This window comes from Anomalospiza imberbis, chromosome 2 (genome assembly GCF_031753505.1).
Source record: "Anomalospiza imberbis isolate Cuckoo-Finch-1a 21T00152 chromosome 2, ASM3175350v1, whole genome shotgun sequence".
Taxonomy (NCBI): domain Eukaryota; kingdom Metazoa; phylum Chordata; class Aves; order Passeriformes; family Viduidae; genus Anomalospiza; species Anomalospiza imberbis.
In genome coordinates, this window is record NC_089682.1 from 56,477,047 (window position 1) to 56,503,017 (window position 25,971).

Consider the following 25,971-nt stretch of genomic DNA (forward strand, 5'->3'; position numbering starts at 1 on the left):
TTCCTACCCAGGGTCTGAGTGGCTGGGGCTTGCAGCTCAGTGTTTCTCATCAGAGAAACCAGAGTTAAGGCAGGCGTGAGAGTTAGGCATGTGCAGAACAAAACTCATCTATATCCATTCAGATTCAAGTTTCCTCATCTTGAACGTGGTTAGGTACCATCTGGAAACATTTCTGGAATAATTTATATTGTTTTATGTTATTAGGACTGCATTATGCCACAGGAGTACTGCCTGTGCATTCAAAAAAAGGGCTCATCTTTTCAAGTGAGGTTGGGAGTGGAAGCAGCCCAGAACAAAGGGTCACTTCAAAGTCAAAGATGACTGTTTCAGAAGGCGAAATCACAGCTGGATCCAACTTCTAAGGAGGGGAAAAATCATAATCTCTGCCAAAATCACCCTTTGATACACTTGCAAAGATAACAAATGATACACAGAAGGTTTTGGGCAGAGGTATAATGAGTCTGTACTGCATCCTGCTAAACCAAAAGATTGTTCTCCTGAAAAAAATGCCACTTGTGTTCATTGAAGATCTGTTTTTTAAGTGACAGTGAATATAATTGAAAGTAAAAGGTTGATTTGGTACCTGCTGTTTCAAAAGCAAAGAAAACATGTGAGAGATACTTAGGATGGTGATCAGTGGCCTGTGAGATGAATGACAGTGCTGTATGTGAGGGCCACAGAACATGGCTGCATTGCAGGCTCCCTGTTGGTTACCTGCAGGCTTTTAGGAAGTATTCTGTTCAAAACAGAGATGCTCAGACTTTGACATGTTTTTTGTGAAAGAGGCAGTTGACATCTTTATCTGGAGTTAAGCTGGAAGAGCACTGTCTGCTGGCATTAAGCCAACTGCAGGATGCTGGTCTTAATTTCCAGGTCTGTCATAATTAAATAGCCCCTCTTCTAAGCAAATTATTCATAAAAAGCAGTTCTGCTTTATTCTTGATGGCCATAGTACAGCTGTGCACACCTGTAGATAGGCCCAAGGGAACTTCCAAATGAAATTACTTTGAAATATGTTTCTTCTGGGATACTCTCAAGTGATACATAAATTTGAAATAATTCACAAGGTTATTTTTTTAGTGAATAAATTGTATGTCCCCCTGCCCTCTAGGACCTTGCAAAGTTTTCACCCTGATCCTCCATCTCTGCATCAAGGGTCTGTTCCTCTCCTGGGGACATTGCCCCTCACCAGCCCTGTTTTTGCCAAGGAAGTGATTTCTCATGATGTGTGTGTCTGTGGCGGGGCAGGGAATTAGGGACCAGTTACCCCTTCATTTTCAGTGCAGAATTAAAACCACTAAGTTACGTTTGTTTTTCAGGGTACCAGATTTTGTTAAGGTAGATAGCTGTGTAGGAAGTAAAAGGTCTAACATTGTTGTTAGGTAGCATCCTAGAAAGCAACAGAATTCATAGGAGACACTCCAGTACCACAATCTTCTTGGCCATTTAACCCAGTCCAAAGTTTGTGACTGCCCTGTCCGAGCTTTAGGGAGGTGGGCAGTTGTCCAGCCAAAAGCAATCCTGGCTCACGTGGATTTGGGTAACGTTCAGGTGAAAAGGAAATTGAGTGAACAATCTGACATGAATGCATTTAGGTAATGACTTAGGTCTGTCTTCCTGCTGAAGGGAGAAGATAGTTTTCCTCTCTGTATGTGTTGGGAACTCCCATGGTTAATGAAACAAGATTTTTTAAGATTGGCCTAAAACCTGCCTTTCCTTATTTGTCTAAATCCATGCCTGTTGGGAGCATGTTTGAGAGCTGTTGGTGGGGTACAATTCCTGACACAGTGGGCCTTGTAAATCCTCAGCCCTGTTCCTGCAGTTGTAATTATTTTCTCATAGTAGGGAGTTAGTGTAAAGCCAAGAGAAAGGGATTTAAGCCAGGACTTAGGACGGGTGTCTTGGAAAAGTGAAGAGAATTTTTGGTTTTGTAGTTGATGCTGTGGTAACAAAATTGAAGCATGGATTTAACAGTTGCCTCGGTTAATTAAGTTTCTTAGCATGTATTTTCCCACCTTTTACACTAGGTTTTAGCTGGAGCTGATGAAGTACAAATTTCACTGAACTGTACTGTAAATTGCATTTAGGAGTATTTTTGCCCGCACGTTATTCTTAGCACAGTATTGATGTCCATGTGCAATGTGTACTGCTGGAAAATGTATGTCTCAATCCAGCATTGCATCAAAATAAAAGAACCTTTTTCCTTTTCCATAATTAATGAAGAAACATTTTGAAAGCCCTGTTGTTGAAGCCAGGCTAAATGGTACAGTGTGGATATCAGGGTGGATAGCTGTTGTAGCTAGAGGATGCAGTCTGAGATGGAAGATGAGGTTCATCCTTGTAGGCTGTGGCCACACAACCTGGAAATTTGTAGAGTAAAGTAGAGAAAATCTGATGTCTCTACAACACATCTTACAGAGGAGATTGTCCTGGAGTAGCTGTTTCCTCAGGCTGTCAGGTTGAGAGGTGTTAGGTACATCCCTGCAACATCCTCAGGTTTAAATTCACCCCAGTAGTAGAGGGTTTGTGCACTCCACAAGCTCTCTGCAATGTGAACCAAAGTGTGGTAAATGGGGAAACTGGGACATTCACTTTTAAAATACTCTCTTGCCTGGAACAGGAAAACTCTGAAATCTGAAAGACAAAATTTGCATTTTTAGTTTGCCCATTTGTGTGCAAACTAAGTGACTGTGGAGCAGGGTGGGAGCGGGACTGGAGTATCGCCTCTCTCCCGGAATTGCACAAGGTTTGCAGTGAGACTGAGAGTTGGAAGAAGAACTTTGGTGTTGTTTATTTTAATTCCTCACGGTAGGTCTAGATAAAATGTCAAAGGAGACATTTCACCCAGTAAAAAGATGGAAAATGGGAAGTTTTATTTGCTGAAATGTAACAGGGCTGTAGCATTGTACCTGTGCAGTGATGCTGGTGTAGGGGGCTATTCTGGTCTGGATAATGATGGCAGAATCTTTCTTGCAGGCCCAAACAGGAAGATGGAGTGTCAAAAAATTACCAATTTTGGAAACCAGCTTCTTCGTCGGAAAAATGTGGACTGCTCTCGAGAAGACAGTCGCCTCTCGCGATGCCTTAACACGTTTGACTTGGTGGCTCTGGGTGTAGGCAGCACTTTGGGTGCAGGTGTCTATGTACTGGCTGGAGCTGTGGCACGGGAAAACGCTGGACCTGCCATCGTTATCTCCTTCTTGATTGCCGCCTTGGCTTCGGTGCTGGCCGGACTCTGCTACGGAGAATTCGGTGCTCGAGTTCCTAAGACAGGATCAGCTTACCTTTACAGCTACGTGACTGTGGGTGAGCTGTGGGCCTTCATCACAGGCTGGAATCTAATCCTCTCCTATGTTATTGGTAAGTGTGCTGGGTGTGCTGCGAGAGCCTAGCTTTAGTTCAAGGTGGTAGCCTGGTCTGTAGGGTCGCCCTTGTTTCTGGTCACGCCTGTGTTACTGTTACAAAATAGGTGCTTCATTCTTGCACTCACCCAGGATTTCAGGACTCATCAGTGGGATGCGTTTTTGATGGCTCCTGTGCTGCTGGCTGAGGGCTTATTGCTGCTGGGAATTCCTCTGAATCTCTACCTCATCCCTCTGGCATCCCCTGGCTTCTGCACACTTGCTAGGGTGCTAAAGAGTGTCCTCTGCTGAGAAAGGAGCTGCTCACAGAAAGATGCTTTTATACAGAGTGTCTGTTCTCACAGTTGATCAAGGATTAATTCTGGTCCCTTTGGGATCTATTTAAAGTGTCTGGAGATAAAAGTTTTGCCTTGTGAATTGCTGCAGAATTAATCTTGAGATGATCTGCAGGTTCACAGTCTCTGGAAAATACAAACCAAATCCCTCCTAAGCCCTTGACTCCCACTAGGAGAGGCCCTGGCTCGAGCTCAGAGCGTGCGCTGTGCAACTCAGCCGATGCATTAAAACTAAGCCACACTTTGCTAATTAAGGATTTGTGTCTTCTCAAGCACATTCTGGGCAGGCTGCTTGTTATCATGCCTCTAAGGCCGCAACAGCCTTAGCAGTTGAGACTGAAAGTTTGCTAGTTTAACTGAAAACTGACTGTATGCAAATTACTAAAGGGAGTTGGTTTTTTTTAAATGCATTTTATGGGGTTTGTAAGCATTACCTTGGAATTTAGTTTCCATGGTGCTTGGAGGGTAAGATCATATTAAGAACAACATAGTGGCATAGCAGCTGCCTGTCTGAGATCATGCTGGCTTTCCTCTGTGTGTTACCTGAAATATTTTTCTCCTCTTCCCCTTCTTCTTTAAAAAAAACAGAAGATGAAAAGCCAGAGTTAATTAAACTCCTCTTCTTAAGAAATCTGAGTCCTGTAGCTATTTTGTGAATTACATTCACTGCAAGGAGCAGATAAAAATAGTTTTTAAAAAATAAGCGTATAATTTCTTCCACACTTCTACGATGGACTCTGCTTAGGCTACACATAGAAAAATTGAACAGACTTCTTGGTAATTTTTCTTCTGTTCCAGAAAGGTAATGATAAATCGTCTCCTTCATGCCCTTCATCTAGTTGGTTTTGGGGACATTCCTACCATGATACTGGACGACCAAAATGAGTGACATAGCCGTGGTTGCTGTCCCAAAACCTGATTCTGCAAATGCACAATGAAAAGTTTTGCCTACTGAATGTTCTACTCCGAGGATCTGGGCTCAGAGTGGTATTTCCGAGATTTTTTTTTTTCCCTCTCATAATGGATTTTGAACAACTGTCTCAGTTCTTATTTCAGAGTTGACTACTCACTGTATTGTCACAAGGCAGGAAATTCAATTAAAAATAAGTAGATACTATCCGTGAATGTGTTCAAATACAACTTCCTTACTTTTATTTCAGTCCTGTGTCAAGAATGTGTATTTGCGAACTGTCTTTCTCATAATTTGTGAGAAAGGGTGGCTAAGGTGGAAAAACACTAGCAGAGAATATGAGGTGTAGGAGATCTCTTTATCTTGCTCAGCTTTTCTCCCAGAGCTAATTGCCCCTCTTGTGAGCAAGGACAACTCCCAGCAGCTTCTGGGGCATGGAGGAGAAAGATAATGTTGGCTTCCACTGTAAGGCCTCAGTCAGCTCACTCAATGAGACTTTTGAAAGTGTTTATAATGGTTCCCGTACTCTGGGTTAGACAGACAGGAGAAATACCGACCAGATAGTCTCAAGAGGTCAAAACAACACAAAAGTTTACTGGCAAACTTTTGAAAAATTAGGAGACTTTGGCTAAAGACTCAGTACAACATCTGATCAACAAAAAAATACTTCTCACAGCATTAATTTAGCCCATCCAACTTAGCAAACTTTAAACCTGTTAGTTACTCAAAATTTTCCAAGAAGAGGGAATTAGAAGAAGGAGCGAAAGACAGAAGTTACAGAAAAGCACACATAGCTACCAGTGCCTGCCTTCCAGCAGGGTTCAGATACGAACTGCAAGAGGAAGGTAGGGTCAGTGTGTGCTGCACTCATGCTCAGCCATAAAAACCTTGTGGTGGGACTTCTGGTCATTTGGTCACTCAGGAGCTGGGTTAGGCAGAGTGGAGCCCTGCCCCTGGTGTGCCAGTGCAGTGCTGGAATAGAGGCTGGGGGGTGTGGAGGCAAGGCACTGCCTCACCAGGGAAAAGCTTGACCTGCTCACTCTCAAACATGCAGGCATCCTTAAATGTCTCAGGACATCAGTCCTTCCAGTCTCTGACAGGCACACGCTGCACTTCAGACGCAGGGCTTGAGAGGGGCAGAAAGCTGGTTTTTTTCTTAATCTTGCTGAGAAAATGCCAAGCAGTGCATTGAATATCTGCATCTCGAAAGGGCTCGGCCAGCTTGGTGTTTTCCTGCTAAGGTTCTCAGACATCGGCTCAGGAAGTATTGTGAGGGTGGAAAAAGAAATCCTGGAGTCCCAAGGATGGGTGGCCACTAACTTTTAATTAATTGAAGTGACTTGACTTGGGGGAAGGCTTGTGTGGAGTCTTGGAGGTGGGTGATGAGAAATAAATGGGTATGCAGCTTATCAGTTATGGTCTAGAGGGAAAGAGAAAGTGTCCAGGACCAGGATCTGATGTGAGCTTTCTTCTGGGATGATATGGGTTTGGGGAACTGTTCCAGATTGTGGAATGCATTTCAGGAACTAGAAACTGGTGGGAGTTGGTAGTATGATGAGTAACAGCATCTCTGTTCAGTAGGTGCTGCTGGGTTTCCTGGCACTTGGTGACCTCCTTGCCCATGCTTGTTCCTGCAGTGAGCCCAGCACCTGAGCTCTGCAGTTCTCCTGGGAGCTGTGTGCTGTAGGCAGGAGCCAAATCCGCTCTGGTGAGGCTATGCTGACCCAGAACTGGTAAATCCTCCTGGGTACAAGCTGAATATCTTTGCACTGTGCTCTCTAATAACAGCAAGATATTATCCAGGTGTCTGTGTTGTTGAAAGAATGTCAGATTCCCCCTGCTCCCTCAAGCCTGTTGGTTACAGAGAGTTCCAGATAAATGGCTGAAAGTTATGTGAAGCTGGCATCGAAGCAGCTGGCATCTAATATAACACATGCAGGAGCTGGGTGTTCCCATCCTAGAACATAAAATATTAGAGCTAGGACAAAAAAAAAGGCATTAAAATAGTCTTTTTCCTCAAATCGTGCCAAAGCTAACCTGAAAATTTGTAATGTGGTGTACGATAACTTTTGCAATTTCTCAAGATTAAATTGATGGCAGTGATGTCCAAACTCTTTAAAGGTGTTCACACTGTGCACTTTTCTGTCTTGGTGAACAGAAGAGTCTCCCAACAGGTCTGTTCTGCAGCTTAATTTTTATGCTGTTGCAAAGCTGGATTGGGCAGGTGAGTGTTCCCAGCTGTGCTGCAGGTGCCGCTCACCGCTGCTGCAGAGGATTTGGCTGTAGGTGAGCACAGACATTGTTTGACAGGATTGCAGGTGCCGGAGTTGGGACCTGAACACCAGGTCAGGTGAGTGTGGCAGGACAGACTGTTCTGGGTGGAAAGGGGCCCCTGACGGCATCCTCTGAGGAGCTGCTCTGCAAGCCAAAACCAAGCCAAACTCTTTTTTTAACTAGATAATTATGTACAGTAATAACTATGATATGCAATTAGGTGCTGTTATATATAGTGTACGTACTGTATGAGACACTGGGAGTGTAACAGTAGCCACGTTAACACAGGAGAGGAAGAAGTTGGCTTTTATCTAAGCCTACTTATTTCACAAAATGCTGTCACTGTCTGGTGGTAGCTCTTTGTTGTTACTATTTCAGTTCTCTAAAATTACTTTTATGGCTCAGACACTGTCCCCAGCTTGCTTGTCCTGAGACCCCAGGTTCAGTCCTCACCCCAGCAAGCTGCAGGTAGTAGGATGCACTCCAACAGAAACAAAAAGTGGCCTCAGAGGGCGAAGCCTGAGCACTTGCTGGAGGCAGGAGCTGTTCCACTTGCTGTGGTCATCCCCATCATTCTGCAATAGGCTGACTTATGCTCAGATAACATGTAAATTGTATCTGAGTCTTTTTCCTGTTTGGATGCTCTAGCACTGGAGGTCAGAGCAGACCTGAGTGTTGCCAGAGCGCAGAGCTGGCCACTGGTGTGGTCCGGGCTCTGGTGCTCCATCATTGCACTACTAGAGAGAAGCTGGATTTTGTAAGGGCTCTCTGCCTGGGCTGCAGCCACCTAAATGGGGCTTCCAGGGTCTTCTGCCAGCGTTACATATGGACTTTTCTGGTAACAGAAATTACCGGGTTTGGGGGAAGGGCGGGCCCTTGGGGGTGTGAGGAAAAGATCAGTCAGGGCACTATCTAAGGCGAAGCTGAGGTTTGCAAAGAAGCCAGACTAAAAAGATTTTCTCATCTTGTCAGTTTAGCATAAGTTTGAGGCCCACCACCTTTGTGTGTTACCATCAGAGCAGATGCTGAGAATGAACACAGGCTATGGGCTGGGTATGGATATGAAAGGCTGCTCCCAGCCCCTGGGAGCACATGCAGCGCTGCTTTGAGACCCTCCGTATTGAAAAATCTTACAAGGCTCTCCCTGGTTTGGAACATGTGCCAGCCACAAAGGGTGATCTTTGTCCTTTCTATCCTCTGGCAGGAACCTCAAGTGTGGCCAGAGCCTGGAGCGCGACGTTTGATGAAATCATAGGGCAGCACATTGAAAAATTTTGTAAAAAATACATGACGATGGATGCTCCCGGAGTGCTAGCAAAATATCCAGACATCTTTGCTGTGGTGATAATCATCATCCTAACAGGTGAGGCACTGGAGGGGTTCGTGAGTCTTGCACTTCCTTCTTCTGTAATCTCATTGTTTGCTTTTGGAATGAGCATGAAGTCCTGATTTATTTTGAACATATTAAAGACTTTCTTTGATACAAGTATTGGATTGACCTATATAGCTGCTGTGGTGTTTGCACAGGGCATAGCCTGTTTATAAGGTTTTTAATTAGAGAGGAGCATTCTCGATATTTTTTGAGCCACTTTTAAAAGCTTCCATCAAATTTTATATAAGGAGGAAAAGAAAAGATGACTTGTTATCCTCAGTCTGGTGTAGGAGTTTAATCCTTCCCTCCACAAATCCTATTACACAAGAATTTCATGCAGTTGGTCTATCAACCTCCTTCCCCCTTTGATAATCTGCCAATTTTTGATGCCTTGAGCCAGGAAACTGAGGGAAAAAAAGAACGAGAGCTTGGTTACAGTTGCATGTACTACTGTTTTAGTTTTGGAGTTTTTTTAATATATATGGGCTTCAGTTTGCAGAAGTGAATATAAATTCCAGAGAAATAAATGTGTCACAGACAGTCCACACCTCTTTTTTTTTTTAAATGTGCTGAGCCTAAGTTCATAAATTGGAAAAGTTTTGACAACTTGCAAGATCAAAATTCTTCTAAATGTTTATCTCTACTCCAACTGGGTCCTGCAAAGCATTACCAAGTTTAGGCAAATTTTAAAAATTATGCTTCTGTACTCCTCTGTGGTTTCTAGCAGGCAGAAGCTGCAGTGTCGCACTAGCAAGGTTATTCTGACGTTTCCCACTCTGATTGGAATGGCCTTCTCAGTGTGAGCTGTGCTCATGGGGACAGGCCTCATAAGCAAGGGATACTTTGGCATTTCGATCTAGGGCTGCTGAAGCCAATAGCAGCCCCTGTGTTTTTAGGAATACATCTGAATGGGAGAGATTTCCCCCTTTGTTCATTTGTATGTAATATGAATTGCTGTTACCTCAAATCAGAATCTGATCTTTCACTTCAGATACAATTTACAAAATTTAGAACTCCTTACTTTAGCACTGCTGAGGTGTAAACTTACAAAGGTTACTTTATAATAAGATGGCTTTATGCTCCTGCATGAAGCAAATTCCATGGATTTTAATAAAAAAGGAAAACCATTATTTTCTAAAATAAAGCTGCTGAAAGAGCAGCTTTAGTCTCAAATACCATCAACGCAAGTTTATTTCTGTTTGCACTGTCTTGAGCTTCAGATTTCTAAAAAGTGCCTTACAAGTTTTTGTAGGTATGCAGTCCTATCAAACAGTCTTCTGATATGGCTGTCTTTGCTTATTTCTTACCTTAAAAGAAGGAAAGGTGAGTACACAGTATGCTTCTCTCTCATTGAAGTCCCTTGGAGTAGCAGTAAAAGAACACTCTGTTGTGCTTCTTTTCTGCTTTGGGCCCGTGTGAAGTTTTTTTTACTTCTCCTTCAACCTTAGATTTGAGTTAAAAGTTTCAGTTCTTAAAAATCAGACACCTGAAGAGGATGTGACGAGAGCTTGTCAACCTGAGAAGCCAAGCTATGCCTCAGTGAGATTTTGTTTGCTAAGGCCTGTAGCCATGCTCGTCTTCAGATAGATGATCTTAAGACCAAGCTGAAATCCTGCTCTCATTGAACTTGCTGGCAAAGCTCTTGCTGATTTAAGTGGGAGCAGGATTCACAAGATGCCATCTTCTTTGTCTTCAGCTCTAGAAGTAGCTATTAGAAGTAGAGTCCTCCTGGATTTGGTCCCTGCTCATATTTCCCCGTTTCTAAGGAAAGTTGAGTGTTGTTCATAACTTCTGCATTTAGCCAAGACCTCTAAGACAATATTCCTTTATTGAAAACCACCTGTTTTGCTTTCTCCAGGTCTCTGTGTGGAGTTTGAGGCTGTGGGAGTAGTTTAAGTGTGTTAGCAAAGCACTTTACTAGAGACATGGTTCACATGGGCGTGCTGGGTGGGAAGGTGTGTCACATTCTGCAGAAATAATGTCTGAGCTGAAGTCCTTATCCTACTTCTGGGTGAGTGAATCCTGATCTACTTGGTTTTGTGAAGAAACAAGGTGTGATAATTTGGGCAGAGCACAGCATGAACACAGTTGAGCTATGTCTGTGAGTCCCCAGCACCTGCTGCTGGTGGTGAAATACCTGACCTATGCCATTTTTTCCCCAGGGCTTTTAGCTTTTGGTGTGAAAGAATCTGCCCTGGTGAACAAAGTGTTCACCTGCATCAACGTCCTTGTCCTTGGATTTGTCGTGATCTCCGGCTTTGTGAAAGGATCTGTTAAAAACTGGAACCTGACTGAACAGGACATTTACAACACCAGCCATAGCATTTTCAAAGACAAGTAGGTTGGATGTTTTCTTCTCATCTCAGAAGCTGGTGCATTTTCAAAAGCAAGTTTAAATGGGGGGTTGTGGACTGATTTAGAAAACTAGTGAATGGATTGGTTGCCTCCTTTGCCACATACCTTGGAGGTAAAACTGTCTTTGGTACGCATTTGCTGAAAGCAGGCTGTGCTGATGGGCTGAAAGTGCTAGGAGAGTCTGTGTTATCGTGAGCCCTGCTGCAGGTCTGACCATTTCTAGCCTTATAACCAATGTGGCATCCAAAGCTGAGAGAAAAGAGCCCTTTAGACAGTGTTCTGCTCAAATCTACACCAGGCTGGCTCTGGTGCCTGTATGAAGCCATGTCCAACTATAGCTGTGTACTTTCTTTGAATACTTGGGCAATATCCTTGGGGCATTGTTATACCTTATAGAGACCTTGTCCCACATGCCTCAATAAAATGAAGGCAAGTTGCAGATTATTTTAATGAATTGCTGCAAGCATATCATAAATCTGTTTTTAATGACATTTTGCTGCTTGGCCAAAATTCTGTCATCCTACACAAGGTCAAAATTAAGGAGCTTACAAGGTTTACCAGTAAGACAAAGCTATTAATTTTTGCTTGAGACTGTACCACGCAGAATAAGGGCCTTTAAATATCTCCACATGTATCAGGCCTTTTATGATGGCCTGCAAGGAAGCGTAGTTGGGCAAAATCTGGTGAGATTCATAAATGTTGTGTGGGTCAAATTATCTTGTGTAAAAGCCGCTTCTTGAACCTCTTTTCAAAATTCAACCTGCTGCAAATAAATTGCTTCCATAGGACAGGTCCCTTCTCCTTCCCTCCTGCTATTCCCATGCAAGAACCAATTACTGCAAGAGTTTCAAAGTATGAATGCAGCTCTTTGAACTCTATGACTTACTATTTTTGTAAAATCTGTCTGGGATTTATTTTAGCATTATTTCCAGTCTAATCCACATTTGGGTTGTGCTATTTCTGTAGGCCAGTTTTCATCTAAGTCTCAGCAGAGATTCTGTGAGAGAGTTCAGATGCTTATATGTGAGAAGACTTGCACATGGGATTTAGTTTAGTTTAACTGCCTTAATTCATCTTTAGAAAGGCTTTTCACTGAAAAAGTGACCTAAATCACTTGAACTGAAGGGTATGCTTGTTATATGTCACTCAACACAAGGCACATGGATGTGGGGTCGCAATCCAGAGTGCACTGGGATCCTCCTGTGTTTGTTGACTTAAATGAACTTTGCTTAAAGCTCAGCAAAGCATTTGGTGTGTCACGGATCCAGGCCCCACTTCTCTCTCACTGTTACAGGCATGGTTTGAGTATGAGCTTTGCGCAAGGAATTTGAAAGATGAGAATGGAAGTTGGGGTGGATTGTAAACGATCATGGCACCCTGCATTCCTCTCGTATATCTATTCACCTACCCTTTATCTGAGACCATCTAAAGTAAAAAGTGGATGGTTCACGTGTTTCTCAGTCTTCAGCTTTTCCAAAAGCTTCTGTTCAAATGAATATATGTATCCACACGCATGCAGTAATGTTAGGGGATTATTTTTAATATTCATGCTATTTTCTCCTTGTCTTAGCCAAGACATTTTTATCCACCCCACAAAACAGGTGGTAGAAACAAACCATGAACCTTTTTTATTCCATGCATTCCCCAGGCTGTTGTAGGCCAGTCCAAAGCTCAGCCGTGGCTAGGGCTTAGCGTTTTGCCTGGTATTTGTATGCTAGCATATGAAAGGGAGAGCCTGCTTCTTCAAACTTTGGCTTTGGATTTTGTTATGAGCTATGTGAATAGCTTTGTGACTCCCAGCTAGGCAGGATCACTTCTAACCCAGTGCCATGCCTTTCAGTCAAACACAGGAAGAAAAGCTCTACGGTGTTGGAGGGTTTATGCCCTATGGATGGAAAGGAGTCCTCTCAGGGGCAGCCACGTGTTTTTATGCTTTTGTGGGATTTGACTGTATTGCTACTACAGGTAAGAGGGAAGATGTCTTCATTCTGGTTATGAACCTGGCTGCCGATAGATTGACTTTCAATAACATTGCAGAGCACAGATAATAGGGAATTCAGGACACCACATTTGTTGTCCCTCTGAACCTCAGCTCAAAATAGGCTTTTGGCTCAGCTGTTCCTAATAGTGAAAGTGCTGAATTTGTTCAAGTCCCTGAGTGCCTGATTGAGCGCTGACTTCTAGCTGCTGTGGCAATGGATAAACTGTATAACCACGAGCTTCCTCCTTTCTTTGCCTGCAGGGCCCAAGCTTGTGGATGGTCAGTGATGACACAACCAGGTCAGACTCCACAGAAAATATGTCTGGGTTTACCAGCTAGGCAAACGGGGAAAGCTCAGGTTCACATGTCTGGTATGAGTTTGAGCCACTAACTCCAGATAATACTTTAATCAACAGGTTATTCTGGAACAGAGTTCTTCAGTGCCTTCAGCTGAAGAAGCTCTGATAGCTTGGATTATTTTAAAGATCCAGAGAAAGAGGAAGCCTCTGGGGAGTACCTTAGAGCTGTGCCTCAGAATCAAGAGTTTTTACCTGTAAAGGTTAAGAGGTCTCATTTTGAGAGAGAAACATCAGCATAGTCATATTTCTTGTGGCTTAATTCCATGAAGAAAGGATTATCCTTAATTTCACATTTGGCAAGAACCGTTGGAACAGAGGGAGAAGGGAATCATCACAGACAAATATAAAGCATTCCTGCGTCTTGTTCCAAGCAAGGAGTTGAAGTGTTGGCTCCATTACTCCAGCCAGCCCTGGAGCCTTTCCTTGTGGGAGAAACATTCATCTGCTTTTGGCTTCTAGGTGTATGGGTCTGTGTTTATCAGTTCATCCTGCTAAAATGCTGTACTTCAGGAGCTCTTGCTTTCAGAGCAGTTTCGTAGGACTAGGAAAGCACAAATCTGTTCTGTTACTGATCAGTCCCTGAATTTTGAGGAATTTTGTTTTTTTACACACATTTTTCCCACTTGGTTGTTGAAAATTTTCCACAAAATCTAGAGGAGATCCTTTTGTTAAAGAGGTATTTTCAAAGATTCATGTGACTTTCAGGCACTCTGCCTTTCTCCGGAAATGGGCACTATGGTGCCATAATCATGGTGTATTAATTCTGGTGGAGATATTACTAAAATGGACATTCGTGGATTTTCCCTACAACTGCACAATAATTTCTCACACCATCATCTGTGGTCATTGAACTCTTCTTGCGTCTGCACCACAAGTAGGATAGAAGGATGATGTGTTTAAGGGAAAGGACTATTTTTAATCCAGATTGTTTCTGTGCCTTAGTTTACAAGGCTTCCACGAACGTGTGTCAGAAGAAGTGACAGGAGTAGCACAAATGGGCACAAACAGGCTGTGATATCCTAAGTGGATGGAGCAGGCCATCAGCAGCATTATAGTCAAAGAGCACCTCTGTGCCCACGAAACCTTTGAAAACCCCAACCAGCATGCCTGCCCTAGGTTGGGTAAAGGTCTTGCTTGTCATTTAGCTGATATTTAAATTCCTTTCTTGTAGGTGAGGAGGTAAAAAACCCTCAGAAGGCCATTCCTATTGGCATTGTGGCATCTCTTCTCATCTGCTTTGTGGCTTATTTTGGCGTGTCGGCTGCCCTGACGCTCATGATGCCTTACTACCAGCTGGATACCAATAGCCCTTTACCCAATGCCTTTAAATACGTGGGTTGGGATGGAGCCAATTATGCAGTGGCTGTTGGTTCCTTGTGTGCACTTTCTACAAGGTAAGACACTGCTCTTCATTTTTGCATCTCTCAAGGTACATCTTTCATGTACCTCCACCTCCTTTGAGAAATGGAGCGGAGACCAGGGATGAAATTCAGAGCTACCGACCTCAAAAGGACCAGGATTTCACCCTGTGGTAGGTATCAGAGAAGCAGGTGACTAGTATCACTTCAGAAGCTCCCATCTTGGCAGAAGACCCAGCAGGTGCATCTCAGGAATTTAAATCTGGATTGAGTGACTAAGTCATGGAGGCAACTATGCAATGCAAGCATGGTTTGGGTGCAAGATATCCTGGCCTGCTGGGTGAGAGCAGACTTGTGTCGTGTAGTGCAGGGTGCATCTTCAGGAGTGCATGGGGCTTACCATATCCAGGGCCATCTGTCTGCAGGTTACCTGCAGGACAGCCATCTGGAAGGGAGGCAGGGCAGGCTGGAGGCAGAACATGTCACCTCTTGAACTTGGAAGGCCTATTGCAGATCAACGTAGACATACTCAATTAGGTGAGCAACTCACAGAGGCTCACAGAAGTTATAGCTCTTTTACTACCTGAAAGGCTGGTTTTATGCCCCATGGCCAAGTTTAGCTATCCAAAATCATAGAGCTGCACCTCAGTTACCAGCTATCAGTAATATGGGTATTCAGAGGGAGCTCTTGAAGGAGAAGCTGAAGTGAATGAAAGCTACCTGTTCTATAGTTACACTGCCATAAACTTGCTTTCACTTGTGTGCCTGTGCTCAGCAGGAGCTGATATAAGTAGATTATTTCTCCTTCCTGTGTCCATAGTCTCCTTGGCTCCATGTTTCCGATGCCTCGAATAATTTATGCTATGGCAGAAGATGGACTTCTCTTTAAATTTTTGGCTAAAGTCAACGAAAAGAGAAAAACTCCCTTAATTGCAACAGTGACCTCAGGAGCTACTTCAGGTAGGATCCAAAGACACGCACAAATGTGTGGAAAGGAGACATAAGCTCATCTTCAGGGCAGATAAGTCTGCCTGCCTCTAGACCACTTACTAATTGGATATATTGCAGAATACAGCATCCCAGAGGGTATCCTGGATTTCTAGGGCATGCCCTGGAGAGTCTGGGTGAGCATGAGTAGCTTGCTGTGTGCTTGTCCCTCTTTCTCAGAGCTCATTGCTTACAGTCCTGTCTCATGCCAGGAACTACCTTTATCTGCTCAGCCAGCCTTAAAAGTAATTAACGCCCTGCAAAGTAGCAGCCAGTGGTGCCCCAGCATCCTTGTGGCTGTTGGCCTGGCTTGGCTGAAGACACTGTATTGCCTGTGGGTAGCAGCTCTGCAGAAGATGCCAGAGCAGCTGGAGATGAGCAGATGGCCCCTGTGGCACTGGCATTTGTTAATCAGTTAGTCACAGCTGGCAGCCATCCTGTTCTCCCCTTCTCCTGGCCCGCCAGAAATATGGGAATTAAACCTCCCAGACAGCAAGGATGAGCAGCTTACCCTGTTCTTGCAGCCTCCCCCTTCCTCACTATGCCTGGCAAAGAGGAGAGCAGCCTTGCTGCTTCCTCTTTACCTTCTGCTGCAAATGCAGGTTGAGCTGTGGGCACAAGAATGTGCCACCTTTGGTGGGGAGTTGCTGCTGGACTGCTGCCCTGGGCTTTGAGCTCCTGTGAAAGGGCTCAGCTCCTGCTGCTGGGACTCGCAGAGCCTCCTCACAGCTTCCTTCTCCCACACCTTCCTCTTCAGGTATTCTTGGGTCCAGACCATGGTGGGGTAGGAAAAAGAGCAATATAAAGTAAAAAAAAAAAAAAAAAAAAACCAAAACAAACCTACTTTGTGGTCTCATCCATGTTGTCCATAGTGCCTATGACCAAAACCCACACGAAGCTTCAGACACAGCATTTGCCAGCTGAATTTGAAGGTTGGGCTGGTATTGAGCTCCAGGTTGTGCATTAAGGCTGAGCTGTGCCAGGCTTGGCTCTGAAGTCCCTACACTCTCATATGGCTGTTGGTGCCACCTGATGTCTGACTGTGTGCCTTTTATCCAATTATTTGCCTTCTGAAAGCCATATACAGATTCCTGTACAACCAGGGTTACCTGGTGAGGGTGTGTAAGCACCCTTAGGTAATCCCTAAGGAATGGCAGCCTTTTTCTGGAAATCCCCACGATGACACTTGCTACTTCAAGGTTCCCTCTTTGATGCTTGGTCCCACTGCATGCACAAGCCTCATTGCAGCCCAGCTGAGCTGAGACACCAGGGCAAGGTGCTGCCTATCTTCTGTTCCCTCTAGCTACTTCCAGGAGATAATTGTGACTTTAGGAGTGCTGCAACTGCACTGGGAGATTAACAATGAGGTTATGGCTTAAACCCCTGCTTTTCGTAGGTAGTTGGGTGAACATAGCTGTGTGAGACAAGCAGGCTGGAACTTACTGTAGTAAGCATTGTTTCAGCTAGTGAGGCTGGGACAGCCTGTGGCGTCTTAGAGTATTCATGCACCAAGGCCTGCCTCTCCTTCTCTTGGGACATCTTAAGCTCCCCTACCAAGTCCTGAGCAAGAGTCACATGTGTGCTGCATCGTTATTAACGCTGCTGAGATGTGCATGTTCTGCCATGTTGCTGATTTTTCTTTTCTCTTACCTTCCTGTCCTCCTACAGCTGTTATGGCCTTTCTCTTTGACTTGAAAGATCTTGTGGACCTCATGTCCATCGGGACCCTCCTGGCTTACTCCTTGGTAGCAGCCTGTGTGTTGGTACTGAGGTAAGAATGTAGAAGCTTTGTCTCTTGTGGCACACAGAGAGAATTCCACACAGCAGTCAGATGCCCTCATAGTTTCTATGGGCACATCTCCAGCTACAGTCATGTGAAGAGCTTGTTTCTTTAATTTCATGAGGGATTGTGTTAGTTGGATCTACAGAGAGGTCCTTGTCCATGCCAGTCCTGCTATGGTCAACTCTAAATGTCCCAGGAGATATGCCAAGGGGTAGGGAGGAAAGATGTGTAATCCTGGATGCCTGTTTTGTCCCCACTCTTGTCCCCAGTGGGGATACCATTTCGGTTTGTCCTCCTTTTGAAAGGGAATTTGAGATGAAGTCTAGTAGTAGGAAAAGAACTGAGCATGTACTTACTTGCAGGATCAGTGTGTCTTTTAGAAGTGCTGAGCTCCCACAGCTCCCCAAACCTAAGCTAAAATCTTCAGTGCTTGGCACCTTACAGAAAGCAGCACTCAATTAATGAAAAAAATATCTGAAGATCATGTTACTGAGAAGGACCTTTGTGTACTTTTGTGTACATCTCAGAATGAGATGGAGGCTTTCACAGCAATTACACTGAACTAAGAACAGTCTTGCAGCAGGTGCAGGGCCAGTGCTGTTCCATGGTACCATTGCTTTGTGTTTGCGCTCTGCACCCTGCCCCTTGAAAATTCTTGCTGATTTACTTTATCCATCTTAAGTTTCCTGATTTCCCAGCCTACTCTTTTCCTCAGAGCTAGAAATGGCTTTTTAATTTGTTTTTGCAAGCTGCTGTACCTATTGCATGACGTTTCCCCCATCATGGGTTGGCAAGGGCGACGGCCTGTTTTGTAGTGACCTTGGCAGTGGATTTGTCTGCCTCTTGACTTCTTAATGATGTAGCAGTTGAATTGTTTCCAAAGCTGTAAGATCCTGCCACTAGTTTCTTGCTGTGGCTAGACCCAAGGATTTCACTGAATTTCACAATTCTCAGTGTTTAACAAATGTCTCATTGTGAGCACATTGCCACAGGAACTTTTTAAGGTGACTTTCAAAGTGGCCCAGTCCTTTAGTCAGACTTGTGGCTGAGTAACTTGACAAAACATTCTGTAACAGAGAGCTGAGGCTGAAAGAGTATTTTTTATTTATGGTTCCACATGGTTGTGTGTCACAGCCCTTTTGAATGTGCTGTCCACACATGCAACAACCATTCTTGCTTCAGCTCTTCCTTCCTTTTGTGGCAGCAGACAAGCTGGCAGAAGAGCCTGGGGTGGAGGAGCAAGGGTGCCAGGAATGCTGCTGCAGGGTGTGATAGCTGCAGAGCTGTTAGCTCAGCCACCTCCGTGCCAAAATGCAAGAGCTAAACTGCCACATGACACAATGGCCTGGTTATGACCATTGGTGTGTCCCTCTGCTCTTTCCTTCTCCTGTCACCCAGTCATGTCTAGGTGACATGAATGACAGGGTTCTTGAAAGGGAGCACTGTCCACTTTAAAACACTTATGTTACAACCAAGCTGTAAGTGGTAAGAGCTGGTCATATTGGCTTACATCATGATGACATCATTCCTCAAATTTCCCCTTGAAGCAGAAGGGTGTAGACATGACATGGGCCTGTTCTGGTGCTGTAAAGGTCTGGCGTGCAGCCATGACTATCTGTGTGGCTTTTAAATGAGTGGTGCTTTCATTTAAATGCCAAACTAACAGGCTCTTTTTGTGATTTTCTTTTTCTAGGTACCAGCCAGAGCAGCCTAATTTGGCATACCAGATGGCAAGGTCAACAGAGGAGACAGATAACAATGAGTCTGTGAGCACCAGTGAGTCACAGGCTGGTTTTCTGCCAGAGGAAGAGGAGAAGTTTTCCCTCAAAGCCATACTGTGTTCCACAGATTCAGATCCTTCCAAATTCTCAGGTTTGGTGGTGAATGTCTCTACCTTCATCTTAGGTGAGTGCTGGGCAGTGTGTCTCTGGGGCAATGAGTCATCTGGTAGGGCTTTGTTCTCACCATGGTGGGAAAAGTCACCTCCATTATGTGATTTTGATGAGCTCTTGTAATGGCCAGAATAACTGAAGATTAAATTTCTGATTTCTTAAAAAGAAATCCACAGATGGAGTGTGTGGGGTTGTATAGTGGGAAAGGCGTATCTATTATGGTTAGGGTTTTTGTGAGTCACTGTTTTGTTTGTGAGCTTTCAGATTCTGCTTTGCCCGCTCATGATTTGTTCTTGGGTTTTCTCTGTATGTAAAAAAAAAATCAGTAACCTTTGGTGTCTGTTCACAGGTTTCCTAATTGTGGGTATCTGTATCCTGACTTCCCTTGAGCCAAACATTCTGATAAACACTGTACAGATTATTGCTGCCATCCTTGTTGTCACTATCATCTTCATTATACGGAAACAGCCTGAAAGCAAAACCAAACTCTCCTTTAAGGTGAATGTCCTGGGACATGTAGCTAGAAAAGAGGTGTCTGGGAGGTGGTTGGAGGAGGAAGTGTATGTGTTGGCCTGTATCAGAAGGGGGACACTAGCCAAATGGACGTGCATAGAATATAGGCATGATGTCAATTTTTCTATCCAGGAGAAGCTGGAAAGGCAGAACCTGCTGCAGAGGTGTGGCTGGAAGGGGAAAGGCAAGACCCTGCTTTTGAAAGCAGATGGTTATAGGACAGGGAAGAGACAGACACTAGAGGAAAGGGGACAGTTGTGAAAGGCCACATCAGATCACGGATACAAAAGGAGAAAGAACACAAGAAGTAAACTTGTTTGCAAAGATCTAAGGCTCGAAGAGTGCACTTTCATGTCCTCCTTAGTCCCCATGGAAGCTAAGGGATGATCATTCTCTCTTAAACAGCCTTAAGTGTGTGGAATTCTGTTGTTTTCCTGCCCTCTCCAAGCACACCATCCTTTCTATATTAAACAAACACTGGGATGGGTTTTTCCTGCCAGTGTAATCCTATAAGTCATGCTTTATCATATTGATTTCAGATTGCTCCACAATTTATTTAATTAATTTTGGATTATAATTCCATCCTCTAAACTGCTTTCATTTGGATTGCTCTTCAATTAAAAATTTTCAGTAGATTCACAGATTTTAGTAACTTAATACAACCAGAGTTTTCCAAAGTTGTGATGGCAGCTCATTTTGGGGTAACGGTCCCAAAGGTGGAAAAAGAAATGTCCAGGAGCAAAAAAGTTATGAACTCTCATCTAGATCTTATTTTCTGAACATGCTTCTGAGGAAGTCTGTTCACCTTTCACTCAGGATACTTCACCTCCTTTTTTCCCCTCAGCCACTACCCTGTCCAAGAAAAAAGAAAATTATACCTGTCACAGCTGAATCTGTAATCATAAAATCATAGAATCATTTTGATTGGAAAAGATCTTTAAGATCATCAAGTCCAACCATTAGTCCAGGACTGCCAAGTCCACCTCTAAACCATGTCCCAAAGTGCCACATCTGCATGAGTTTTAAACACCTCCAGGTCTGATGACTGCACCACTCCCCTGCATAGCCTGTTCCAATGCTTGACAACCTGGTTTCTTATCTCCTTGCTGTTCTTTGGGCATTTACAACCTGATGGTGATTTTTTTCCAAAATCACTCTGGAAATCCAAGGGTGACCTGTTTGTTTCCCAGCTGTTTTTCTGTATTTTTAACAGGTAAATTTTCTCCCTTATCCAGTCTTCTGAGACTTTACCAGTCTACCAAGAGCTCTCAGAGTTGCTTATTTAATAGTTCAGAGATCACTTCTGCAATCTCTGGGTACATAACTCAACCACCTAGGGAAATTTTATTTGTCTCTACTTACTTGACAAAGCCAAATTTAGAAAAATATTCTTCTTCTCTTTTGTAATTTGTGTGCTTATCCCCTCTCTCTAATGAAGTGAGCAGCTACTTTGCATAAATTTTTTTGGCAAAGCTTAAATTAAGAAAGGCCCACATTTCAGCCTGTTAGTTTTGTAAATCTCCTTTTTCCCTTTGGAGTGAAGTTCACTTTCCACTTAATTCCACTATATTCAGAAACTTTTCTATTATTATAATTTGCCTTGTTTGATTTTATATTTGCAGTACTATTTTCTGTATTCTTATTTTTGCATTTTGGCTTTGCTGTCTCATTCTTTGATTCTCAGACCACTAAGGTATTCTTGGTACCACTGTAGTCATCTCTTGCAGTATTTCTTGGTTTTCCTTCCTTTGGGATAATTTGCTCTCTATTGCTTCATTGCCTTGGTACCTGATGGATGAAGTTCCTCAGGTCCCTCCTCTGACATTCCTCTTACCTTCATCTCTTGGTCTTCAACAGGTGCTTGTTATGATACAGTCCTTGGTTTTCACTCTTCTGTCCTTTGCTCCAGAAGTATTTAGTATTGCCACTAAAATTTGCTTTTTGCCACCTCCTAGACCAGAAAACAAGCTTTTAAAACAGGTGAACAGCATCGTTCACATGCCCCTCCTCTGTTAGACTGATGTCCTTTTGGGTTCAACCTTGCCTTTTCTCAGAACTGGCAGCTGAAAAGTTGGTAACAGCCATCACTTCCCAAGGGATGTGATGTTTGTTCCTGCTCATTAACCACGCTTGTAGATGTAACATACCCCTCATTCTTTTTCAGGTACCTTTTTTGCCCTTTCTTCCTGTTGGGAGTATTTTTGTGAATGTTTACCTCATGATGCAGCTAGACGCAGGCACGTGGATCCGGTTTGCAATCTGGATGCTCCTAGGTGAGTTTAAGTGAAAAATTCTATGTTCAAAGTTACTAGATTTTGTTCCCCATAAATTTATTATAGCATTCCAGGGAGATATTCTGCACTCTGATCATCCTTGGGCAACTCTGGTGACTTAACTGAAGCTGTTTAGTCAGTGTGTAAGAAGCTTTGTTTCAAATTCAAGAGTCTTGAAGCTTTTGTGTGGACAAAACAGCCCATGAACCATCTTATGGGTCTTGTTGCCAACAGGAAACCATAGAGCATTCCTTTGTTGGCTGGCCTTGTGCTGCTGTCTGGGTGGTGGAGCTTGTGCTTCTGGAGCTGAAGAAGCTGAGCTGCATCCCAAGATGGTCCCAGCAGCCACGTAGATAAGGCTGAATTGTCTGAAATGCTCAAATCAGGATCCTATTTGGGGCTGGGATAGATTGACTTTTAAAGACTGGTGCCTGTGTTAATGGCTTTTTTCCCTTAAGAAGATAGTGGCTGTCTGCTAGAAGCTAACCATGAGGATGGCTGGACTTAGACTGGTGTAACTTGTGTCAGTGACTGTGAGTAGAGGTTTCTGTTTCTTCACAGAGCTAACAGTGCCCTCTCCCTTGGCTTCCACAGGCTTTATCATCTACTTTACCTATGGAATATGGCACAGTGTAGAAGCCAGCTACGCAGCCTCAGCAGAAGCGGAGAGGAACACAGACACTGGCACAGACAGCTGTAAATGACTGTGTTTGGCTTACGGGTGACTGAAAGAATGGCTGCAGTGAAAGAAACTTTGTGGTGGGGATCCTGAACCAGATTACACCTGTAATCAGTTATGCAGGAACATGGAAGCAGAATGCAGGACTCACTGCAGCTTGCAGTTTGTTTAGCAGCACAGTTAAAAGGGACCACAAGATGGAAAGGATCAACTCTGGCATATTCCCAGCAGCACTGGCAGCTCATCTGGGGCGCTTCCCTCTGTCCCTCCCCAGTTTTGTTTTTTTTTCCGCAGTGTGTAGAAAGAGAACTGCTTGTGTGTGCAAATGCTGCTATGAAATCAGGCCTCACAAATGTCCTTCTTTCAGTAGCCCTGGGAATTACCTCCCGACAGATATTCTACTCAATTTTACATGGAGCAGATTTTGCAGTACTACTGTCAGGCATAAACCAGGATCTATCCTTCACCCTATGTGAGCTGTACCCTCTGTGTATGCACACAAAAAAAAAGGTTCTCACAATCACTAGATTTCCCCAGGTTAACAAAGCACCTGTAAGATTTGCATTCTTTAAAATACCAGATTTTACCTTTTTTGTTTTATTTAACTGGGTTTTTTAGCTACGTGCTTACGTGCTTTCAGGCATGTCACTGCTGTGAAATGTTGGGAAAATCCATGCTTGCTGATTTTCAGGTGAGCGATAGCTCACCGGCACACAGGTAACACCAGCAGGTGTTTCTCCCAACTGTACGCTCCACAGAGGAATTGCCAGCTTTAGTCAGGAACCCACATGGTGCAAGTACTGCAAAGGCTGGAGAACAACAGGTGTCTCCAAAGAGCAGTCCTGTCTCTTTGCCTCAGAAATCACCAGTGGTGTGGCTGTAGTGGTGGGGATGGCCAGCAGAACTGAGCTAGCTGTGAGCAAGTACAGCCCTATGTTCTTCCCCCCACATCAATTTTCTGTGCTGGCTGCTTGGCATTAGCAACTTTGGTTTGGCATTGGCAGGTGGAGGACATTCCTGCCCTGGGAAGGGAAGCACAGGAGGATCCTCAGAGGCATGAAGTTCTTACATGAGCAATGCCTGGTGTCCGCCCCCCCGCCCGAGGAGGCTGTGGGGTTGCGTAGGGACTTTACAATCCTGGCAGAGCGTGCAGCCCAGAAAACACCATTAAATTCTAGGGTCTGACTTGCTGAGGGGAGCTTTCCCTTTGGGGCTGGAGATTGTCTCCAGAGCCTGCCTGTAGTAAGGTGGGAAATTTGGAGTTGAGACCAGGATCTGTATTTGATTGGCAATGTCTTGGTTTTGGCTGTAAGATGATTTTTTTTGTTTTAATTCTCTAATAGCTTTCCCTAGCCAAATTAATCCACTACCCTAAAAAGGCTTATTAAAGCACCATGGAGGTGAACCATGCCCAAGTAATCCCACTGATCTAAATTAACACTTCAGCTTGTACTGAAAAACTGATCATAGAATCGTGGAATACTTTCAGTTGGAAAGGGACCTTTGAAAATCGTCTGGTCCAGCTTACCTGACATCAGCAGGAACATCTTTAACAAGATCAGGTTGCTCAAAACTCTGTCCAACCTGCTCTCAAAACACTTCCGGGGTTGGAGCATCCCAGATAGATACTGCAGAAATCCCCTTTCCCAAAGTGAGTGGATGCTTTCCTAGGTGTCCTTCATACTACTGCCTCTGAACACTGGACAGTCTTTAATTTGTTTGTCAGCATGGCCCGTGCTGATGAAGCGACAGGCTCTTGCACCTGTCATTGAGTTGGAGAACTAAACAGACCCCTGCATGACTTGCCCAGGGTCTCACCAGGCATCTGATGCAGCAGAAAAGAGAATCAGACCATCTCCTGGATTTCATGGCTGGATTGTGGACCATTTCTTATGTTTTCAAGAGATTTTATAGCCCACTGAAGGGTTTTCATCTTTTAATTCTAATACACTGGGAGGCTTTTCTTGACAGGATTGCATTTGAGGAAGTGAAGGCAATGTGTTCATTGCCTCCTAGGTGCACTTCAGGGTGTGTTATGAGTGCAGCTTCCCCCACATAATGAAGTCGGGGGTCTGCTCCAGTCACTGGGTCTTGACCATCTGCCAAGCCTTTGCTCCTTGTGCATATAAAAAGTCTTACTCAAGCAGGGAGAGATTAATACAGAAATTAAAAGCCACTAAGTTGAAGTCTGTTTTGTTTAAACACAGGCAAGCTCAATACACTCCACAGCCTCCCAGAAGGCACTGAAAATGTGGTGGGAGGGCAACAAGATGAAAACTGAGAATCAAAGTTTTGTATTGTACTAAAAATACAAGGATGTTTTTCCTACCTGGCTACCAGCTTCTGTTCAGTGAAAACATGAAGCTTGTGTCCTTACCAAAGCTTCATCTGCGCTGAGCAAGCCAAGGGCCTGGTGGAAAATCTTTCAGAAGGATGTTGTCAGGCACATTCCCAAGGTGGGGTATGACCCGGTCCTGGCAAAGCCTGAGCAGTTCTGTGGCTCTCAGCAGGAGGGCAGGGTGAAGGAGACAGGGGTTGGGGTGTTGAAACTGAGTGAACTGGGACGTTGGGGAGTTCAGGTGTTTGTTGATGAGCCTGAACCACTGGCAGAAATGTTCCTGTTATCACATGCTGCAGCATGACACTTTAATGGAAACACTGGAGACCACAATCACTGTGTTGGCAGCCCTAGTCATATTGGAAGCATCCTAGAAAATGAGTCCATGGAAACTCACAGCATGTGAGCCACTGTCAGGTAAGGCAGCTGACCAGCCCTGCTGCCAGGAAGCTAATGACTACCTAGCTTCCATCTTTACCTTAGTGGGGTAACCCTCTAATTGGCTTTTGCTTTGTTTCCCATTCATCCCAGTTTCTGTGTGCACAGAAAACAAGACATGCTGGTTTGTATCCGTCAGCCCACAGGTGCACTGGTGCACGGATTTATTATCAGGAATATATTACACTTATCTGTACATCATAATTGAAATAATACAAACTCTTCCTGTAATCATTAGCCACATAATAAACGGGACCACAGAACTCCTGCTGCATGGGACACTGTACAGAGGCTCCTCAGAGTGTCCATGGGACACAACCACCATCAGTGCAGAGACAAAATACCTGATTTTGCACTTGATAGTTTTTCCTTTCCTCCCCCCACCTGCCACCACCACAAGCCTTTGCCGCTGTGCATCTAGTGAGTCAACCTGTCTGTGCCAGCAGTCACTGGAGGTGCAATCCCAGTAGGGCCAAATGGTACCTTCCCACAATAAGAAGGAGTTTTTCATGCGCCCCTGCTCACTGCTGGCTCTCCTGCCACCCCATGGGTGATACCTGCTCCCAGTGCCCATCTCTGGAACCCCTTGGGAGCAGCTGTAGGCTGGTTTTATTGCTGCTACACCCTTCTGCATTGAGTAAAAATTAGACAGAGATAATGAAACCCTTTCTGCTTAGTGCTGGCTACATTCTCTCTCCTGCCAAAGGCCATCCTATTTCCAAATGGGAAAGTCCACACAGTAGCCATGGCATTCGGGAGGTT

General features: G+C 44.2%; 1 protein-coding gene and 1 long non-coding RNA gene across 2 annotated transcripts; one reads left to right on the plus strand and one right to left on the minus strand.

Annotated features, from left to right (window-relative positions):
- Window positions 1-2,990: 2,990 nt before the first annotated feature.
- Window positions 2,991-25,483, plus strand: SLC7A1 (solute carrier family 7 member 1). Its single transcript, XM_068181206.1, has 11 exons — window positions 2,991-3,360; window positions 8,086-8,244; window positions 10,416-10,590; window positions 12,449-12,573; window positions 14,120-14,342; window positions 15,127-15,266; window positions 16,962-17,064; window positions 18,770-18,981; window positions 19,318-19,466; window positions 21,646-21,754; window positions 22,349-25,483. Exons 1-11 carry the CDS (start codon window positions 2,991-2,993, stop codon window positions 22,456-22,458), a joined length of 1,875 nt encoding a protein of 624 aa, XP_068037307.1. The 3' UTR covers window positions 22,459-25,483.
- LOC137468950 (uncharacterized) lies at window positions 3,007-17,209 on the minus strand. Its single transcript, XR_010996275.1, has 3 exons — window positions 16,944-17,209; window positions 4,132-4,267; window positions 3,007-3,823 (listed from the first exon to the last, which is right to left on the minus strand). It is a non-coding gene; the product is annotated as an uncharacterized lncRNA (long non-coding RNA).
- Window positions 25,484-25,971: the final 488 nt, after the last annotated feature.

What these genes read in the sequence shown, in the direction of transcription:
- SLC7A1 (XM_068181206.1), top strand. Translation starts at nt 2,991, where the DNA reads ATGGAGTGTCAAAAAATTACCAATTTTGGAAACCAGCTTCTTCGTCGG. An exon ending in TGACTGTATTGCTACTACAG is followed by an intron (nt 12,574 to 14,119) that starts GTAAGAGGGAAG and finishes CCTTTCTTGTAG; the next exon opens with GTGAGGAGGTAAAAAACCCT. An exon ending in TGTCTCTACCTTCATCTTAG is followed by an intron (nt 18,982 to 19,317) that starts GTGAGTGCTGGG and finishes GTCTGTTCACAG; the next exon opens with GTTTCCTAATTGTGGGTATC.